The sequence below is a fragment of the Aquarana catesbeiana genome, linkage group LG01, assembly GCF_042186555.1.
Source record: "Aquarana catesbeiana isolate 2022-GZ linkage group LG01, ASM4218655v1, whole genome shotgun sequence".
In the NCBI taxonomy this organism is placed as follows: Eukaryota; Metazoa; Chordata; class Amphibia; order Anura; family Ranidae; genus Aquarana; species Aquarana catesbeiana.
In genome coordinates, this window is record NC_133324.1 from 288,646,036 (window position 1) to 288,667,603 (window position 21,568).

The window sequence follows — 21,568 nt, forward strand, 5'->3', positions numbered from 1 at the left end:
ACCATGTCCCCTGTATATAGTGTGTACCATGTCCCCTGTATATACTGTATGTACCATGTCCTCTGTATATACTGTATGTACCACGTCCCCTGTATATACTGTATGTACCATGTCCATGTATATATTATGTGCCTTGTATATAGTGTGTACCATGTCCCCTGTATATATTATGTGCCCTGTATATAGTGTGTACCATGTTCCCTGTATATAGTGAGTTGTGTACCACGTCCCCTGTATGTACCATGTCCCTTGTTTATAGTGTGTTGTGTGCCATGTCCCTGTGCCCCTCCCCCCTAATGTTCCTTATATAGTGTGTTATGTTCCCTGTATATAGTGAGTTGTGTACCACGTCCCCTGTATATACTGTATGTACCATGCCCCCTGTATATAGTGTGTACCATGTCCCTTGTATATAGTGTGTTGTTCGCCATGTTCCCTGTATATAGTATGTACCATGTCCCTTGTATATAGTGTGTTGTGTGCCATGACCCTGTGCCCCCCCCCCCCATGTTCCTTATATAGTGTGTTGTGTGCCTTGTTCCCTGTATATAGTGAGTTGTGTACCATATCCCCTGTATATACTGTATGTACCATGTCCATGTATATATTATGTGCCTTGTATATAGTGTGTACCATGTCCCCTGTATATATTATGTGCCCTGTATATAGTGTGTACCATGTCCCCTGTATATATTATGTGCCCTGTATATAGTGTGTACCATATCCCCTGTATATAGTGTGTACCATGTCCCCTGTATATAGTGAGTTGTGTACCACGTCCCCTGTATGTACCATGTCCCTTGTATATAGTTGTGTGCCATGTCCCTGTACCCCCCCCCCCCCCAATGTTCCTTATATAGTGTGTTATGTTCCCTGTATATAGTGAGTTGTGTACCACGTTCCCTGTATATACTGTATGTACCATGTCCCTTGTATATAGTGTGTTGTGTGCCATGTCCCTGTGCCCCCCCCCCGCCAATGCCCCTTGTATGTAGTGTGTACCATGTCCCTTGTATATAGTGTGTTGTGTGCCATGTTCCCTGTATATAGTATGTACCATGTCCCTTGTATATAGTGTGTTGTGCGCCACGTCCCTGTGCCCCCACCCATGTTCCTTATATAGTGTGTTGTGCACCATGTCCCTGTGCCCCCCCCCACACATGTTCCTTATATAGTATGTTGTGTGCCATGTTCCATGTATATAGTGAGTTGTGTACCACGTCCCCTGTATATACTGTATGTACCATGTCCCTTGTATATAGTGTGTTGTGTGCCATGTCCCTGTGCCCCCCCCCCTGCCAATGTCCCTTGTATATAGTGTGTTGTGTGCCATGTTCCCTGTATATAGTATGTACCATGTCCCTTGTATATAGTGTGTTGTGCCCTGTGCCACCTGTATATAGTATGTACCATGTCCCTTGTATATAGTGTGTTGTGCCCTGTGCCACCTGTATATAGTATGTACCATGTCCCTTGTATATAGTGTGTTGTGCCCCCTGTATATAGTATGTACCATGTCCCTTGTATATACTGTGTTGTGTGCCATGCCCCCTGTATATAGTATGTACCATGTCCCTTGTATATAGTGTGTTGTGCCCTGTGCCCCCCCCCCCATGTTCCACTTGCAGTGATGTGTAGCTGTGATCTCCGGGTACACGGTACTGTACAGTGTATACTGTAGGGGGGATGGGGGTGACCCCGGCACAGGAAATAATGAGGGGGGGGGGTGTATATATGACAGAAGATTGTAGCTGCTGATTAGCTGTGTATGCATATTATTCCGGGAGGGGGGGTGTGTATGGAGGGGGGGGGGGGGGTCGGCATGTGCGGGGTCTCCCAGTCTGCTTACAGGGGCGGGGGGAGTGCTCACAGGGAGGGGGGACCGGGGGGCGGACACAGATTCTCAGCCCGGGGGGGCATCAGACACAAAGAGGCTGCAGAGGATCCGGTCAGAGCGGCCCAACATTCTGGAGTGGGGGGGTCTCGGAGTCCGGTGGGGGGGGGTCTGATTTTCGGGGGGGTGGAAAGGCTGAGCAGAGGACGGACACGGCACCGACAGCCCGCCCGCACCACCGGGACTCCGGAAGAGCGCGCACCCGCGAGAGGCGAAGGGGAGGAGCCAGGCGGGTACGCGCACCCAGGTGACATCACCCTGAACCCCTAATGTGCAGTAGGGATCCCCCTTGTTATTCCCCCATCCAGCACTGCTGTCGGCCTTTTATGCTGCGGCCGCACTGGACCCTCCCATCATCCTCTGGGCTCCCCTCCTCTCACATTCATTCCTAAACACACACATTACTACTAGGCTGCTGTCTGTGTGTGTGTGTGGGGTGACCACCACCTCCACCTCACTGCAACTCAACTCAGCCTGCTATATTCCTGCTTACAGAAAATACCACATTGTTCCTAGTATGGGGGGGGACAGAATTTATATATATTTATACATATGTAGTTAGGGAAGTTTGAAATCACGAGGTAGATCCCACACTATGGGCAGCCAGGGACAGGACAAACAGGGACCCTTCTGGTCCCAACCGGACCCCCCCCCCCCCCCCCCCAGGCCTCATAGCCCCACTAAAATGCCCGCAATATGGCCAACCAATGACAATCAAACAGGGACCCCCTGTCCCTTCGGCTCCATATCCCCACTAAAATGACTACAATATGACCAACCAATGACAAGACAAACAGGGACCCTCCCGCTCCCCTAGGCCCCATAGCCCCACTAAAATCACTATAACACGGGCAGCGACAGAACAAATGGAGACCATCCTGCTCCTGCCTGACCCCCTGTCCCTCAGCCCCATAGCCCCACTAAAATGACTATAATATGGCCAACCAACAACAAGACAAACAAGGAACCCCTGGCCCCATATCCCCACTAAAATGACTACAATATGGCCAACCAATTACAAGACAAACAGGAACTCCCCTGTCCCCCCCTGGCCCCATATCCCCACTAAAATGACTACAATATGGCCAATCAATTACAAGACAAACAGGAACTCCCCTGTCCCCCCCCGGCCCCATATCCCCACTAAAATGACTACAATATGGCCAATCAATTACAAGACAAACAGGAACTCCCCTGTCCCCCCGGCCCCATATCCCCACTAAAATTAATACAATATGGCCAACCAATCACAAGACAAACAGGAACCCCCCTGTCCCCCCCCGGCCCCATATCCCCACCAAAACGACTACAATATGGCCAACCAATGACAAGACAAACAGGGACCCCCCCTGTGCCCCTAGGCTCCATAGCCTCAATAAAATGACTATAACATGGGAAAATAGTGACAGGACAAACAGGGACCCTCCTGTGCCCCTGGGCCCCATAGCGCCGCTAAAATTATTACAATATGGGCAGCTAGCAACAGGACTAACAGGGACCCTCCTGGTCCTAAGTGGACCCCCTGTTCTCCCAGGTCCCTTAGTTCCACTATAATGATTACAATATAGGCAGCCAGCGACAGGACAAACTGGGACCCACCTGTGCCCCCAGGCCCCATAGCCCTATTAAAATGACTAAAATATGAGCAGCTAGTGATAGGTCAAACAGGGACCCTCCTGGTCCTGCTCTGACCCCCCTGTGCCCCCAGGCCCCTTAGCCCCACTAAAATGATTGTAACATGGGCAGCTAGCGACAGGACAAACAGGGACCATCCTGTCCCCCCTGGCCCCATAGCTCCACTAGAATTACTACAATATGGGCAGCCAGCAACAGGACAAACAGGGACCCTCCTGGTCCCAAGCGGACCCCCTGTGCCCCCAGACCCCATAACCCCACTAAAATGGCTACAATGTGGGCAGCCAGCTACAGGACAAATAGGGACCCTCCTGGTCCAGAGTTGACCCCCTCCCAGAGTCCCACTATTGTTGAGCATACACCAATGGGAATTAGTTAAAAAAAAACTCAATTTTGGAACTATTGTTAGATTTAATAATATTTGTTGGGCCAAGTTGGCCTTTGTTTTGGACCGTAGGAACAATAAATATCAAAGGAGAACGATGCAATATATTTCTCAAAGTAATCTCAAAATTCTAGTGCTCAGTTTAACTTTGCAGTTTGGGGCCGGTAAGAATAGGTGCTTGAGCAAAAGCAGCCAGATGGGGTTGTACACATGCTGTGGCAAAAATTACCCTGTTCTGCAGTACTGCCACTAAACCCGACTTATTCAAGAGAATATGGCTGTACGGCAACCATAAGCCAAACATTAGGCCTGTGGTCGCGGTCCACTATTTCCATTCAAAAACCCTGCTTGGTTCTTCAAAAAAAAGGCATTCTGGAGGTGGCAGTTCCAACCCCTGAATGCCTGTCGGCTACACCTGCACTGCTCTCTGAAAAGCTTTTCACCTCGGATCGTGCATGTTTGTCAGAGTCCTTATTCTGAATGTGGTTTTTCATTAAGGAAAAATCTTACTTATTGTAATGCGCTTATGCTTCCCAAACTCAAACATAGAATTTGAAACATTGCCATGGCAATCAAACTCAGGGTTGTCATATGAAATATGAAGATTATAGTGAATTCTCTGAGTAACTATTTTTCAGAATTTTGATTTGAACATTTGAAGGTGTATTGCCAGGTACACTTACAATATAAATGCTTATATGCAAAGTTGTTGATGTGATGTTGGTGTCTGCTGCCTTCTGTAGGTCTAGCATTGCATGCCCCAGAGTCGTCATCCCACCAGCATGGAGCGTTTGGCGGAGGGATGCGGACCATCGTACTACACCTATCAAGTGAGCCAGCACAGCTCAGATGTTCTCCATCAACTCAACCAGCAACGCAAGAGTGGGGGCCGCTTCTGCGATGTGGTTCTCCGGGTTGGCGAAGACAGCTTTCCAGCCCATCGTGCGGTTTTGGCTGCCTGCAGTCAGTATTTTGAGTCAGTACTTGGAGAAGCAGAAGGTCCAACTCCACGTGAGCTTGAGATGCACACCATCAGCTCCAAGGTTTTCGGGGATATTTTAGACTTTGCCTACACAGCTCGCATCATTATTAGACTGGAAAGTTTCCCAGAGTTAATGACAGCCGCTAAGTTCTTGCTGATGCGCTCAGTGATTGACATATGCCAGGAGGTGATCAAGCAATCTAATGTACAGATTTTGGTGCCTCCTACAAGGCCAGAACTCATGCTTTTTCGATCAGGGGCTTCTGATCTTGGCTTTCCATTGGACATGACAAATGGTTCTGTGATGAGCGGGTCAGGCATTGCAGGGTCAATAGGTGATGAGGAGGAGGACTCTGTACGGCCAGGACCAGCTGTGCCAAGTCAGGCTTCTCTTATAGCACTTGGAGGATCATCTCAAATTTTGCCCTCGCAATACCAGATGGGAATGCATGGACTTGGAAGTAAACGTGGCCGCGGAAGGCCAAGAAAACCAAGTGTATTAGACTCTGTCCTTTTTGGTGCCGTTGGTGGCTTACGTGATGGAGCAGTACTTCCTTGTGGGCTCTGTGATAAAGTCTTCACAGATCCTTTGCGACTCCGCCAACATGAAGCACAGCATGGAGTCACAAGTCTACAGTTGGGATACGCTGATCTTCAAACACCTCGAATAGGGGAGAATGGGTTATCACAAGATGAACAAACAACCCCTCGAAAGAGGAATCGAGCAAGGAAACAGGTGGCTTGTGATTTGTGTGGAAAGATCTTCCGGGATGTGTACCACCTGAACAGGCACAAGCTATCTCACTCTGGAGAGAAACCATATTCTTGTCCTGTATGTGGACTGAGGTTTAAGAGAAAAGACCGAATGTCTTACCATGTCCGCTCACATGACGGTTCAGTGGGAAAGCCCTATATTTGCCAAAGCTGTGGAAAAGGATTTTCTAGGTGAGTAAGAACATATGAACAAATACTTTCTGTTTGTGCAAGTTTTTTTGGTATGAATTAAAAAAGAACTGAAAGGAAGACTTTACTTTTCATTTTGCATAGAGTTAGAGAGGGTTATAACCCGTCAGGGTTTCTTTTGCTATCTGTGACCCATTAGGGAGATTTCCTTTCACTTTCTGTCCCTAGCCACAACAGGGAGTGAGAGAAAATATCTCCAAAGTGAAGGAAATTCCCGGTAGTCACCAGAACTAGTTGTCCCAATTGGAAACATTATTCCTCTATTCTGGGGGGGGGGCAGATATTTCTTAATGTGGATGGAGAAACCTGTTTATTGTAAAAGTGAATGGCTAGCTTAAAGTGTTTGTAAATCTTTGTTTTATTTTTTTTATTAAATAACAAGCATGTCATACTTACCTCCACTGTACAGCTCGTTTTGCACAGAGTGGCCCCGATCGTCCTCTTCTGGGGTCCCTTGGCAGCTTTCACGGCTCTTTCTCGCATCAAAAAACCCCCTAGGAGAAGCGCTCTCCTGGGGGAGCAACCTTGCAGGCTCAGTCCCGAGTCCAGCATTTTCAACTATAGACACAAATGCCAGACTCGGCCCCACCTGTCAGTGCACGCGTCACTGAATTTGATTGACAGCAGTGGGAGCTAATGGCTGCGCTGCTACCAATCTATCCAATCATGAGCCGGGACCCTGTGCAGAGAGGGAAAGCGTGTCTCTGCCAAGGGAAATACAGGGCTCAGGTAAGTAAAACGGGGTGGCGGGGGGGGCGGTCACTGCCAGAAGTTGTATCACCTTAATGCATTAAGGTGAAAAAACATGAAGGTTTACAACCCCTTTAACAGGAAAACAGACAACAACAAAAGCCTGACAGTGATTCTTATCCCTCTCGACTATATCCAAAACGCTTAACCTTCAGTTATCCTAAGCAAGTGGAAAAGGCATTGGTTTTAGCACAAAAACACAAAATCAGGCCTTATACTATATTTGTAGCTGGGCAGTACTCAGATGTTAACATAAATATACCTTAAGACTACATTCACACTTGTGCGACTTTTGTCATGCAACTTTGAACATCAAAGTTGCATGAGAAGTTACAGCCCATTCTTTTCAATGGCACCTGTTCAAATCAATGCAACTTAACCATTTCAGCCCCAGAAGGATTTACCCCCTTCCTGACCAGAGCATTTTTTGGGATTCGACACTGCGTCGCTTAAGCTGACAATTGCACGTTGTGCGACGCTGTACCCAAACAAAATTGACATCCTTTTTTTTCCCCACAAATAGAGTTTTCAGTTGGTGGTATTTGAACACCTTTGTGGTTTTTATTTTTTACGCTATAAACAAAAAAGAGCAACAATTTTGTAAAAAAAAAAAAGCAATATTTTTTACTTTTTGCTATAATAAATATCCCAAAAAATATATTTAAAAAAATTTCTTTTGCAGTTTAGGCCGATATGTATTCTTCTACATATTTTTGGTAAAAAAAAAAATCGCAATAAGTATATATTGATTGGTTTGCGCAAAAGTTATAGCGTCTACAAAATAGGGGATAGATTTATGTCATTTTTATTATTATTTATTTATTTATTTTTTTACTAGTAATGGCGCCGATCTGCGATTTTTATCGTGACTGCGACATTGCGGCGGACAGATCGGACACTTTTGACACTATTTTGGGACCATTGACATTTATACAGCGATCAGAGCTAAAAATAGCCACTGATTACTGTATAAATGTCACTGCCAGGGAAATGGGTTAAACACTAGGGGGCGATCAAGGGGTTAAGTGTGTTCCCTGGATGTGTTCTAACTGTAGGGGGGATGGGCTCACTACAACATGACAGGGATCACTGATCCCGATGACAGGGGGCAGTAGATCCTTGTCATGTCACTAGGCAGAACAGGTTAATGCCTTGTTTACATAGGCATCGCCCCTCACCGCAATCGCGGGCTGCCGGCGAACATCGAGTTCACGCTCCCGCGCCACGGGCATGCCTGCTAGGCGGGAGTTTTAAAGGGACGTATAGATACGCCCTTTTGCCTGGCCGTGCCATTCTGCCGATGTAAATCGGTGTGCGGCGATGGGCATGTGGTTAAAGTCGCAGCGACTTTGAAAAGGTGCCTGCACTACTTTGCTGCAACTTTTGATGCTCCTTTGATCCAGAGAGTGTAAAGTTGGTTCAAAGTTGCACTCAGACTCATACTCCACTGAAGTCCTTTTGGGCTAAGGTCAGATAGGAGCTTTCATGTTTTTGATCATCACCGTAATCATATGACATGAGAAGAAGATCTAAGCCGTGCTGATTTTTTAGCTCTAACACTGATGTAGTGTAATGATCACAAGCTCAGCAATGTTTTTTTATGCGGTGATTTTAAATAGTAAAAGATGCTGTCATGAGAAGTTCCACCTAAAATAGATTTATCTGATTTGGAGGAGGGTAGGCACATAATCACTGCCATTGTCACAGGAACCAGTCCATAGATGTACCCTAACTTCTGACTTGGCTGTGACATGGTGATAAGAGCTTAGTGTTACCTTTTACTGTTTTTGATTTTTCTATATTTGCCAATGAAGTCTCCATTATAGTTCATAATACCATACATCATAGCTTGCACCCTCCTGGTGGATTCTCTTTAGAAATATATGAAAGGCTCAGTCCAGAGGCTCGGCCTGTCATAGAGGGAGATCTTCCCACTGGAACTTGAATAACAGTAACAGCCTGGGTGGAGTCGTCCTTTAAACCCAAATCTAGCCAGTTTCTTTTAGCTTCAAATAGACTGAAGAAATGTTAGTACATCTGGCATGTTTTTATTGCTGTTTGCCACTTTATTGGACAGATTTCCCCTCAGGTTTTGTCTCTGGACAGGAAATGAGAGGAAGGCGATCATTGGAACAGGAATGCTAAAAAAAAGTCTGTATATGTTTTCTCACTAGTTCAGATTGTTGTTTTTTTACTTTGACCAGGTAATAAACCAGGTCTGAAATACAAAATATCCTCTGTTCAGTGTAATTTAGATGTATATGTGTTTAAATGGCAATAAAGCACGCTCCTGCATGTCTTTGGAGGTATATTTAAAGTGTGGAAGGATTAGCACCCTGTCAGGTTTTTACTGCTGTTGGGGGCTCTAATAGAGATACGTTTGTTTACTTCCCACTTTACTAGACAGGAATTGATGGAAGCTAAGCAACAGGGACACACAACAATAAAAAGATGGCAGGGGTTCCAAACTTTCCTGGCTCTCTACTTAGAATTTTTTTTTTATTCCTGTCTGTGTTGCCATTTAAGATTTACTTTCACTTCCTGTTTTTCCTGTTTGTTAAAAATTACTGTGACGGTAAAGCTGGCCATACATGGCTCAGTTTGTTACGCATAGACGGGGGGCTGAGCATAAAATACTGATGCCCCCACCCACACATTTAAGATGGATAGGGGATTCCTCCCGCTCTGTCATTGTATACAGGCAGGTCTCCCCTGCCATCAGAATACACTGAGCAGTGTTGCAGCCGATTGGCTGCAGCTCTGATTGAAGCTAAATTTTGCAACAAGCTGGTTCATGAGAAGTCGATTGTTATATTGGCTTCTTATGAATGGGAATGGCCATAGATGGACTAAAATTTGTCCGGTCCCTGTTACCGAATTTCGATGCATCTATGGCCATTTCAGTTCATGAGAAGTCATTCTTAACGATCAACTCATGAATCAGCTTGTTGCAAAATTTAGCTTTGATCAGCACTGCAGCCAATGATCAGTGTGTTTTGATGGTGGGGGAGTGTCACTGTCAGAATACAATAACACAGCGGGAAGGATTCCTTCTCATGAATGGGAATGGCCATAGATGGATTGAAATTTGTCCAGTCTATGCTGAGCCGGGCAAATTTCAATCCATCTATGGCCAGCTTTCACACAGGTGCCTCCCATTCCGTCTCCTTGACTGATCCATTGCTGAGTCGGACAGGAAGTGGAAATGGAAAGAAGGAAAGGAAGTGGATACCAATATGTGACATCCATGCCTGTTCTGAATTTTCTTTAATTTTGTGATATAGGAGAAAGTGTACCCATGTAATATGGGTGGATGGACGTAAGCGGACGTACATCTGCTCACGGCCACCCACATCTGGTCAGCTTAGCAAAAGGCTGGATGCAAACTTTCTCTGCTAGGTCGAACTAAACTGAATGGACCCCAATGTGGGTAGGTATACAGTAGGCGGGCGCACATCCACACCTGGGCAACTATCGAGATACGTTTTTGACCAATGTAATCACAGGTCGAAATCAGTCTGCCAGGGCACCTGTGTGAAAGGGGCTTAACTTCAGGGTAATCTCTCTAAGAGAGAGAGGGGTAAAAACCTGACAGGAGTTCTAACCCTTCCCAGACACAAACTTTTGAAGTAAAATGTTATTACATACCCAACTCAATATTTACTCTGACTAGGAGGCAGCAAAAACATGTACAGTACATCATCAGAGTGTGTTAGGAGTTTAAAATACATCTCTTTAGCCACAAAAAAAGAAGTGTGATTACATGCAGTGTTTGATTGGCCTTTCCATTAATGGGGAATTAGTATTTTAGATCAGTCATTGTTTTATACACTGTGCAGGTGTCAGTTCTTTATCTTGTGATCCTACTTTTTCTGACATTTATCTCTAAAGTATGTCACCAGAATGGCTGTTTACAGAGATGCTGTCAGCTTCCACACCCCCCTCTTTTTCTATACTCATGGGACGCCATCTCACAATGTCTGCATCAAGACCCCCCTCCCTGCACACACACACCATCGCCCCCTCCTCAATTGAGGATTCTAGGCAGTGATTGGACAGAACAATATAGGGAGGGGTACCAGAAGAACTACAAGGCCAGACTCTCCACCCCCACCAGGGAAATGTTCTGTTTTCCCTCCCCCCCCTGCAAAGGGAAGGGGACAGCGAAAGCTGGAGGAGGTTGTTGTGGAAGGGAAGGGGCTGCAGCCATCATTGAACATGTGTGGGTGTATGAGGCTACAGCAGCTGGGAAATAGGCTCACTCTCACAGATCTCATCAGGGGTAAAAAGATCAGCCTGTACATATACTGAACTGTATAAGGCTCGCTTCACACCTGTGCATTTTTAGTGCTTTTTGCATTTTGTAGATTTGCACTACTGACTGTGTTCTATAGGAAACAACTTTAATTAGACTGCAGTGCAAATTGGCAAAATGCAAAAAGCACTAAAAATGCCAGGCCTTAAGGCTGGATTCACACCTATGCATTTTTAGTGCTTTTTGTATTTTGCAGATTTGCTCTACAAAACGCTTTCCTTAGGAAATCATGTTAAATGAACTGTAGTGCAAATCTGCAAAATGCAAAAATCACTAAAAATGCATAGGTGTGAATCCAGCCTTAGACTGCAGGGAACATTTTTTTTAACACTGGCTTTTATATTGAGTTATATGTACAGTGAAGAAGAAGTGCTGTAATATACCGGTACTTCCTGTTATAAACTACAAATGAATGTGCCGCTTACAGACTGCTTTCTATCACTTTCTATATGCAGTGGTGCGAAGAACATAATGAACATATTGATTTTTTGGGGGATTTCCTAATGAATGTGATCTGAGCCTTAACACAGTCACATTTATGCTCCGTACACACAGTCGGATTTTCCGACAGAAAATGTTAGATGGGAGTTTTTTTGTCGGAAATTCCGACCGTGCGTAGGCTCCATCGGACATTTTCCATCGGAATTTCCGTCACACAAAATTTGTGAGCTGGTTCTCAAATTTTCCGACATCAAAATCTGTTGTCGTAAATTCCGATCGTGTGTACACAATTCCGACGCACAAAATTCCACGCATGCTCGGAATCAAGCACAAGAGCCGCACTGGCTATTGAACTTCATTTTTCTCGGCTCGTTGTACGTCACCTCGTTCTTGACGTTGGAATTTCCGACAAGATTTGTGTGACTGTGTGTATGCAAGACAAGTTTGAGCCAACATCCATCAGAAAAAATCCATGGATTTTGTTGTAGGAATGTCCGATTGTGTGTACAGGGCATTAGCAGTCTTTGACAAACAACCTAACATTTTTATTTTTCCATATCTATACTGAAGGAATACGAAAGGGCCCATGCGTACGGACGTAAATAAATACTCAGGGGAATTCATAAACATTCTTTAGAATTCTGTTGGGGCATGGCAACGAAAATGTTTGTGCTTGTACCTCACCCATGTACCTGAGCAAGAGAATACCTGATGTCACATGCCTGATGAAGGGGTCCTTCATGGCAATCTGTTATAACCATGTAATGGCTTAATAAAGCTTTGGACTCGTTCTGGAGATCCTTGGTGTGCTGGCGACACTCTTTTGCCTTGATTAGACACGATTCCAGCTGGTGATCACTTCAGCACCCACTTATAAGCACAGTCATTTCTACAGGAACGTGTGCGTTGGAAATAGTGCATTGGAATCACTCATATACCTGTCACAGACCATGTTTGTGTCTGCACTGTCCACACTGTAGAGCTGCACAATTAATCGTCAAGAATCGTTATCGTGATTAATCGTCAAGAATCGTTATCACGATCTTGACTAAAGTGTTTCACAATTCTTTCTATGCAAAGAATTCTCTCTGCTCTTCTGAAGCCACAGCCCTCAAAAGAAAGGAAGAGAAAAAACGGGCGGTCTGCCAAGAATCAAAACATTCTTTGTCAGTGGAACTTAAGTATAAACATTGGAACAATTTGTCAATGGAATAGACTTCCTGTGTAAGTAAAAAAAAGTTTAACCACTTAAACACTAAACCTTTTTCTGACATTTGTTGGTTTCAAGTTAAAATCATTTTTTTTGCTAGAAAATTACTTAGAACCCCCACACATATATTTTTTTTAGTAGACACCCTAGAGAATAAAATGGTGGTTGTTGCAATATTTTATGTCACAATGTATTTGCGCAGCGGTCTTTCAAATGCAATTTTTTGGAAAAAAATTACTTTAATGAATTAAAAAAAAAAAAAAAATTAACCAGTAAAGTTAGCCCATTTTTTTTTGTATAATGTGAAAGATTTTACGTCGCAAGAATCGTGATCTTTTTATTCTAAGCAAAAAAATCGTGATTCTCATTTTGGCCAGAATCGTGCAGCTCTACCACACTGGGCACTCACTCCTGCCTTCCCTTCTCTGCCACTGCACCTGTCACTTTGACATGCACATGGCCAGGAGGTTTTGTACTGGGGTGGCCAGAGCTTGACAGGGAACTGAGAGACTAGTTCCACATCAGGTCCGCTTCACTTTTGATCGACAGAGCACAGGAGTGGGCAGATCCCTAGTTGCTATTCAGTACAATATTGGCTTTGGAGCTCACCCACTGCCGTGCGCTGTCAATCAATAGTAAAGCAGACTAGTCTCAGTTTCCCATCAGGCTCCACCCACCAGTCACAATAATGCAGTGACAAGTCATTGCATTACCATCACCTGTATGCTGTTCACATTTAGCCCTCGTTCACATTGGAGCAACTTGTCATGCGATTTGATAGGTCACACCCTATTTCCGGCAATCACACTGTTCAAATCGGTGCGATGCTGACTTTGCGGTGCCGCACCTCAATTTGAAAAAGTAGTTCCTGCACTGCTTTTGGCAAATTCGAGTGCGACTTGCATAGACATCTGTGCATGATGCCGCACAGATGTCTTCCAAGTTGCATTTGAAGTCGCACTGACATGCGGCTTTGAAATCAATGTGAACGAGGGCTTAAATTTTGGTCAGGAAATCTCATGACCAACAGTTAAATATGTATATAAAAGTTTCCCAGTACAGACTGGTCTGAGTACTGGTGTACCAATGTATACCAACTTAGGGTTGGTCTTTGACATTCATTGGTTTTATTTCATCCTTCAGCAATGCATACACAACATTTTAGAGTAAGTTAGCTTCCATAGCCAAACAAAATACAGCAGCAGGAAATGGAGGTCACAGGCATACATAGATATCTTTACATCATGATCCCTATTAAAAGCCCTTTAATTTCTTATAAGTACAAATAGGTTAACTTCATAAAAGGTAGGGATCTTCTGGCCCTAAAAACTCGGATATTACACTAGGTCCTCAGGAAGTGTTGCCACGCTGAATTGAAGAAAATGCTCCAGGATGAAGCAAGAGTGTTAATGAGGAATAAGATAGCTAAAGGCTAAGTGGGTAGGGGAACAGAGGGAAAATAGGAAAGCAAAAACAAAAAAAATTAAACTGCGGTCTATGGTGAGGGATGTCTGCAGATTAGCAGGGGCCTGCGGTTTAAGTTAATGGAAAAGTACCTCTATGGAGGAGGTGATGTTTGAGAAACCAGGGTAGATATGTATGTATTATAGTCCTGCAGGCAGTGGTGGCCGCTTAGGCCTGATTCACACCTATGCATTTTTAGTGCTTTTTGCATTTTGCAGATTTGCACTACAGTCCATTTAACATGGTTTCTTACGGAAAACTTCCTGTAGTACAAATAAGCAAAATGAAAAAAGCACAAAAAATGCATAGGTGTGAATCAGGCCTTATACAGGGCACAGGGGCCACCCCCCTTAATCCATGCGCCCAGCCCCTAATCTACATGCAAGGCGCCAGAGGCATGGATTTCAATGGTTTTTTCTTTTTCTTCTTTAAGAACATGATTAGAGCCTGAGGCTCCAATTGGCTTCAAAAAGGGTGGGCTCGGGGCGCAGAGCCTTGCGCCCCGAGCCCACACAGTTGTGAGACATTAGCGAATTAATATTCGCTAATGTCTTTCTGTTTCTCCTCCCGGCCAATCAGGAAGCGGGTCATGAGACCCGATTGGCCTCGAGTCCTAAGACCCGATTGGCCACAAGTCCTAAGTCCTGATTGGCAGGGAGTCAGGAGGAGATGCAGGGAGGAAGCCGAGACCTGGATGGGGTAAGTTCGGGGCTGGCGGGCGAGCGTAGCGGCGATTGATGAAGTGACAGCGGGGGAAGTGGCGATCGATCGAGTGCCTGGGGTGGTTGGTTGGCTGGGGGGAGGGGGACTTGGCTGGGTTGGGGCTGCAGGCTGGCCCCCAAGAAAATTGAGCACCAGCCGCCACTGCCTGCAAGTATTGAAAATTGTGCCAATAATACCATGTTTTATAGAACTGTTCATCTTTATGCTTCATAGCAGCCGCCAGGCGTTTCATCTCATTGATCTTGTTTACCACAGATATCCACTTGCCGATTGTGAGGGGTCAGGCTCAGAGTTGATCCTAATTACCGCTACCATAGCGACAGATTTCTAAATGACAGTAGAAACAACTACCTGAACATGTGTTTTCGTTTCTCTAGTCAAAACTCTGTATGTTTACTAGATTGTTAAACTTTTGTCTCATTTGTTAACAGACCATTGTTCCAGTAGTGCTTTGGAACATCAGGTGGCACCCAGGTAGCAGCAAGTATATGAACATGACTTGTTCAGTGTTTTTCATATGGTAAATTCCATAGATTTATCTATATGTAGATTTATCTATAAATATAGATGAGCAAGTGATGCCTGCAGATTCTCTGCTTTCCTCCATGTGTACTGCCTAGTTCTTATAAATTATTTTGTAACCCCTTCTAGATTAATTAACATTAAACAGTTCTTCTTCCAAGGTCCCTTGAAATAATTTTTGATTGGGCCATAGTGTACTTCAGCAGTATGTATTGTTTGTTCAAGCCCCACTCCAGGCAAAATATGGCCCCCTTCTACCCCTACCAGCCCAGCCTATCTTGCTGGGATTTTACCTTGTGAATGAAGTTATACTCACCTAAGGTCCCTCGCCGATGCCATTTCCAGGTGCGGGGGACTGCTGTTCCAGTGCTGCAGATGGTCCCTTGATGGCAGCTCTCTTACCATCGCATTGCAATGATCTAACTCCTCTGATGGACAGGCACTAGGAAGTGTCCACGTCATGCAGGAAAGTGATGTGGACACCCACATACGGACCCCTCCTGTGTAAACATAGGAAGAGAGAAGACTTAGGACTGGAGTTTGGTGTGTAAAATGGGCATTTCATTGTTTTTTCTTTTACTTCCAGCGATCGGTTAGAGCGGGGGTCTCCAAACATTTCAAACAAAGGGCCAGTTTTCTGTCCGTCAGACTTTAGGGGGGCCGAATTGTGGCCATTGGAAGTAGAAAATGTCCTGGGCCCAGCATCAGTAAGGATAAACATGGGTTGGTGGTCAGTAGGAGGAGGAGTAGTGCCCCATCATTGATAGTAATAGAAGAAATAGTGCCCCATTTTTGGTATCAGTAAGAGAAATAGTGCCCCATATCATTTGGAAGAATAGTGCCCCAAGCCAAATGAAGGTTGGCAAAGGGCCACAGTTTGAAGACCCATGGGCTAGAGGGTGGTGGGAGTGTAGATAATTTTATCCAAGGAATGTGCTTTAAAGTAGAACTATAGGCAAAACTTTTTTTTTTTTTCATTTTGGATAGAAGTAGTAGAGGGTTATAACCCCTGGCAGTTTATGTATTATTTATTTTTGCCATTTATTTCCCATTTAGAAGATTCACTTCACTTCCTGTCCCATAGCCAAAACAGAAAATGAGAGGATATCCCTGCAAATTAAAACGGAGTTCCGCTTAAAAAAAAAAATAAAAGTCAGCAGCTACAAATACTGCAGCTGCTGACTTTTAATATTCGGACACTTACCTGTCCCAGGGTACAGTGATGTGGGGGAACGAAGCCTCGTCTCCCCCTCCTCTCTGCAGCACCAGCATTGTCACTGTGGGCGACCGGCTGTGGCTTCACAGCCGGGTGCGAGCTGCGCAGCGCGCTGTGACTGGCCGGGCAATCATCTGGGACCTGTGACATGTCCCAGATGATTGCCGAGAGGGATGGGGGAGAGGTCAACTGACTTCCGACACCGCAGAGCCCTGGAAGGAAGTGGGAGCTGGATCCCTCTAAAAAGAGGGTTTCCGCCCCACCCCAAAAATGACATGCCAAATGTGGCATGTCAGGGGGTCGCCTTCCCTTAAAGCGGAAGTTCCATTTTTGGGTGGAACTCTGCTTTAAGGGAATCCTTTGGGGCCGCCCAGGTCACCAGAACTAGTGTCCCCGTTGCAAGATTTTCCCTTTATTAATTTTCTGGGGACGCCCCAAAATTTGGGATTTTCTTTTACTTTCACTTTCAATGATAATAGTAAACAGGACAAATAATAATCTGTAACTGGGCCACAGACAGCAATAACAAACTAATAGGTGTTCTAATCCATCTGAAGTCTATACAAAACTAAAAAAAAAAAGTTTTGCATTTAGTTATAATTTAAAATAAATTAGATGAAGAGCAAAAAACATTTGGCAGACATCCATGCAGAAAGTCAGAATATGTTTTTTGGACTCACAAACTTTTTTCAAAACTTTAAGTATCCTCTATAGCAGGGGTCTCCTAACTTTCCAACCAACGGGCCAGTTTACTGTCCTTTAGGCTTTAGGGGGGCTGGATTGTGGACAGCGAAAGTAAAAAATGCCCCATTATTGGTTTTGGTGGGAGGAATGGTGCCCCATTGTTATCAGTGGGGTGAATAGTGCCCCATTTTTGGTATCAGTGGGAAAAACTGTGTCGCATCATTTGTGTCTGTGGGAGGAATTGTACCCCAATCCCTGGATAAAGGCAGGCAAAGGACCACAGTTTGGAGACCACTGTTCTGTAGAAATGTCTTTGCTATTCATAATACATCAAGAATAGTCAATGTACAAATTTAGATCTGTGCATATCTCCTACAGGAAAATCATTAAGTGGGGATTTCTTTATAATATTTACTTTAAATTATAATTACTTATAAGGGTTAGTCAATATTCGCTAAAAACCCTCTACTTATAGTGTTGTTGACTATAACTAGTTCCTCCCACAGCCACACAGACATAATAGATGCACAGTGCCTGGATCAGACAAACGTATTGGCTCATCTCATTAAATGCTGGCTGATCGATCTGAAGAGAATCGACTGTTGGCTTGGGTTTGATTTGGCAGCCTTTATTATTTTGCTAAGATAAGGCTGACGTCAGAAGTGTCACAACGAGAAGTTTTGGCAGTCAGATTTCTTATATCAAATCAGTAGAAAAGGAGTGCTATATAAATCCATGAAAAAAAAAAAAACAAACAAACATGTGAATAGCATAGCAGGTAATATACAAAACATCCATCATAAATAAAATATAGTTCAGAAATCATTTATAAGTCCATTATTAGGCACCCAAGATCCAAATGAAAATCTTCCTGTTAGAACACCCAGTGATTAGTCCCATAGGAGAGCAGCTCACTGTCAAAATCAATCTGCAAGATTAAAGTGTTACTACCCAGGACCCTGCATTCACTATATCTGGTCTTGCACAGTACACAGAACATGGAAATGCCATCATTTTAGAAAATATAAACTGATAAATACCTTTTATAATCAGCCATTGTCTTGTGACTTCTATCAGTGTCTGGTTAAAGCTTGTAGGAGGAGTTTTCATTCTACACTGACTGCGCTATGAGGCTGCAGGACCCCTGACCCTCTGTCTGGACATGTCTGGACAATGTTGATTGGCCCTGTGCTGATCACATGCATCCTCCCAAGTGAAAAAAAAAAGCTCTCTAGCAATACACACCAAACTGAGCATGTGCAGAATGCCTCCAACGCTCTGTTCTATCAGGAGATGAATTGGGTCTGGTGGAAAAAGGGGGATTCAGAGAAAACAGGATCAAACAGTCTTTATATATAATGCAGGGGATTAACCCCTTAGGTTCCACAGTGAGTATAACAAGCATGCTTTACTGCATATACAGACTGATTTTACTGTTGTGGGTTTAGTAACACTTTAAGTGAAGGTCTGAGAGCCCTTTTGTATAATCCACTCTGGACTGCCGTCCTCGTATATGAATCCAGATCACAGACGGATACCTCAAGATGGAAATCCCATATGCACAGAAAAAGAGGCTAATACTAGTGACATGCCTCTTAAAAACTTGTTAGCAAAAAAATAAAGTTTTACCCTCACGTAGGCAGAAGAAATGTCAGCATGTCAAAAAATGGTACAGACTCACACTCTGGTACCACCAACTAGGCACTCCCATAGCTCAAAAGCGCTCAAGCCTGATGACAACAGTGGGAACCCACCCTACATGTACGAGTTTCATCTGAATAACTTCCTCAGAGGCTGAGGTCGTTCTGACGAAACTCATATGTGTTAGATTGTAAGCTCTAACGAACAGGGCCCTCTGATTCCTCTTGTATTGAATAGTATTGTAATTGTACCATCTGCCCTAACGTTGTAAAGCGCTGCTCAAACTGTTGGCGCTGTATAAATCCTATATAATACTAATATGTGTAGGGCGTGTTCCCAGTGTCGTCATCACACTTTGACACTAATGAACTACAGGAGTGCCTGGTTGGTGGTGCCAGAGTGTGAGTCCATAGCATTTTGTGGGATTTGATGTGCTAACACTTTTCCTGCCTTTTATTTTTTATGAAAATATTTTTAAAGCGGACCTTCAGTAATTTTTTCAACTTTCCATCTATTAAATCTTCTGCCCTTGTTGTTTTAACTTTGGATAGTAAAACTTTTTTTTTCTGCCAGTAAATACCTTATACTTCCTGTTTTTTGTCTGGTAAAAAGCCTAGGCATATGACGTCATTCACAGCTCTCTCCCTCACTCTTGTGAGAGTTTGCCAGGAATGGAGGGGGAATGAGTCATAAGAGGGCCAATGAGAGCTGGAGGTGTGCCTTTGTGTGTCTGTTTAAATCCAGGAAGTGAACAGGCAGCAGCTTCAGCAGACTGCAGCTCCTTTTTTAAGTACTACTTCACTATTGTTATCCTCCTTTTCTATGTGTACACAATTTTTCTTTGTGAGGTATCCATTCGTGATCCAGATTCATATAGGAGGACAACAGTCCAGAGTGAATTATACAAAAGCGATTTCAGACCTTCCATTAATCTTGCAGGTTGATCGTGACGGTGAGCTGCGCTCCTAGGGGATCAATCACTGGGCATTTTTGATTTCCACTTTGTCAGCAGATCGGTGACAGGAAGATTTTCATTTGCATCCTGGGTGTCCAATCATGGACTCATAGATGTTTTATGAACTACCGTATATTCTCTTTATGTATATTTCCTGGTATGCTATTCACATGTTTATATTTGCACATGTTTAAGTAGGTGCTCCTTTGCTATTGATTTGACATTCTTTAATTATTAGTTTTTGTTTTTTTCATGCTTGTTATTTAGGCGCAGCAGATTTATTTTGTAAAGATCTGTTTTATATTTTATGTCTATGATATATCTTAGTGGAGCACTACTAATAAACTTGTCACAAACTTTCGAAACTAAACATGTAATGGAAAAATACTTAAGCAGAGGTTACTTAAGTGCAAACTGCACGTCAAAACAAGACTGCATCCTGAGATACAGTACACTGAAATTACATGCAATTTGGCAGAGGTTCTACACCCCCCCCACCGGTATATTACTGCATGATAACTGTCTCCAAAATTGTTTAAAATACTGTAAATATGCTTATTTTAACACCAACTATTTCTACTTTATTCAATAGATATTTGATCAAAGCTCACCATTATAAAGCTGTACTTTGTGAATCGACTTTTATTATATAGCACTTTTCTTTCTGGCAATTCAAAGCACTTACCATTGGAGGCAGATACTAAGGCAGCCATCTTGCACATATTCAGTAGATTATCAGTAGTACTCAGTAGATTATCATCCTAGGGCATTTTTTATTTATTTTTCAATACGGGAGTCAATTAACTTACCAGCTTGTCTTTGGAGTGTGGGGGAAACTAGAGGAAACCCATACATGTACAGGGAGCACATGCAAACTCCATGCAGATAGCATCTTGGTCATGCTGATTTATGGTTTTGTGAACCGACACTTATAAGGACAAAGAAATACATGGGTTGAAATTCATGGAATAATTCTTGCTCATTTCCTTTGTGATGATCTTTGCTTTATTTTATTTTTTTTAACAGGCCAGACCACCTTAATGGACACATTAAACAGGTTCACACATCCGAGAGGCCGCACAAGTGTGAGGTATGGCACTGGGGATGGGGGACTGTGGCTTACAGTCCTGTGAAAGTGATTGAATGTCAACATGTTCCTTGTGCGACTTAAAGCACCAGTCCCACTTTACAGGCACTGTTTCTGCAGTATATTATATTAATTGTCCTTTTCTTGCATCTACAAGTCCAGGTAAAGGGTAATAAGATTTACATTTTAAACCTTTTCAATACTTAAATACTTTCATGCCTTTATTTCCTAACTAGACTGATCTGCTGTGCAGAATTTGATATCGTTTTGACAAGTCACATTTTCCTAATGAAAGGGCCCACAAAAATGATTTTACACCCATTTTTCTCCAAACTAGAAATCTGCAGAAGGATTTGCCAGCCAAGTGCACAGTGAGCAGGAGAGAGGAGGAGGAGGAGGACAGGTAATGCAAAATGAAAATGAAACACAACCTGAATTTACTTTCTGAAGCAAAGAAGCGGGACTGGTGATTTAATTGGGCCTAAAAAGTGTATGGCATTTTTCAGTTACTTTGTCTGTGTGCATGTATCATCTAGTATGTTTGTGAGCAAGTCTTTATAATAATGTCAGGGTATGTTTAAAGGGATAATGCACCCAAAAGACATATTTTAGTTCTAGGTGGAAACCAATGGAATGAGTCACTGGGGGGGGGGGGTGTTCCTGCCCTGCATTGTGTGCTCCGTTCCTATCTCTTGTATCCA

The 21,568-nt window shown here is 43.7% G+C and overlaps 1 protein-coding gene across 6 annotated transcripts in view; it reads left to right on the forward strand.

Annotated features, from left to right (window-relative positions):
• The first annotated feature begins 1,938 nt into the window (after positions 1–1,938).
• PATZ1 (POZ/BTB and AT hook containing zinc finger 1) overlaps positions 1,939–21,568 on the forward strand; it is a 43,821-nt gene continuing 24,191 nt past the window's right edge. The window contains exons 1-4 of one of the 6 annotated variants that reach the window (XM_073629276.1): positions 1,939–2,127; positions 4,658–5,841; positions 20,807–20,870; positions 21,205–21,270. In XM_073629276.1, the coding sequence (XP_073485377.1) occupies positions 4,670–5,841; positions 20,807–20,870; positions 21,205–21,270 (1,302 nt within the window). In that variant the 5' untranslated portion in view covers positions 1,939–2,127; positions 4,658–4,669. Of the gene's footprint in view, positions 2,142–4,657; positions 5,842–20,806; positions 20,871–21,204; positions 21,271–21,568 lie in introns of all 6 variants that reach the window. The other 5 variants (XM_073629272.1, XM_073629270.1, XM_073629274.1 and 2 more) reach the window with 5 other exon arrangements.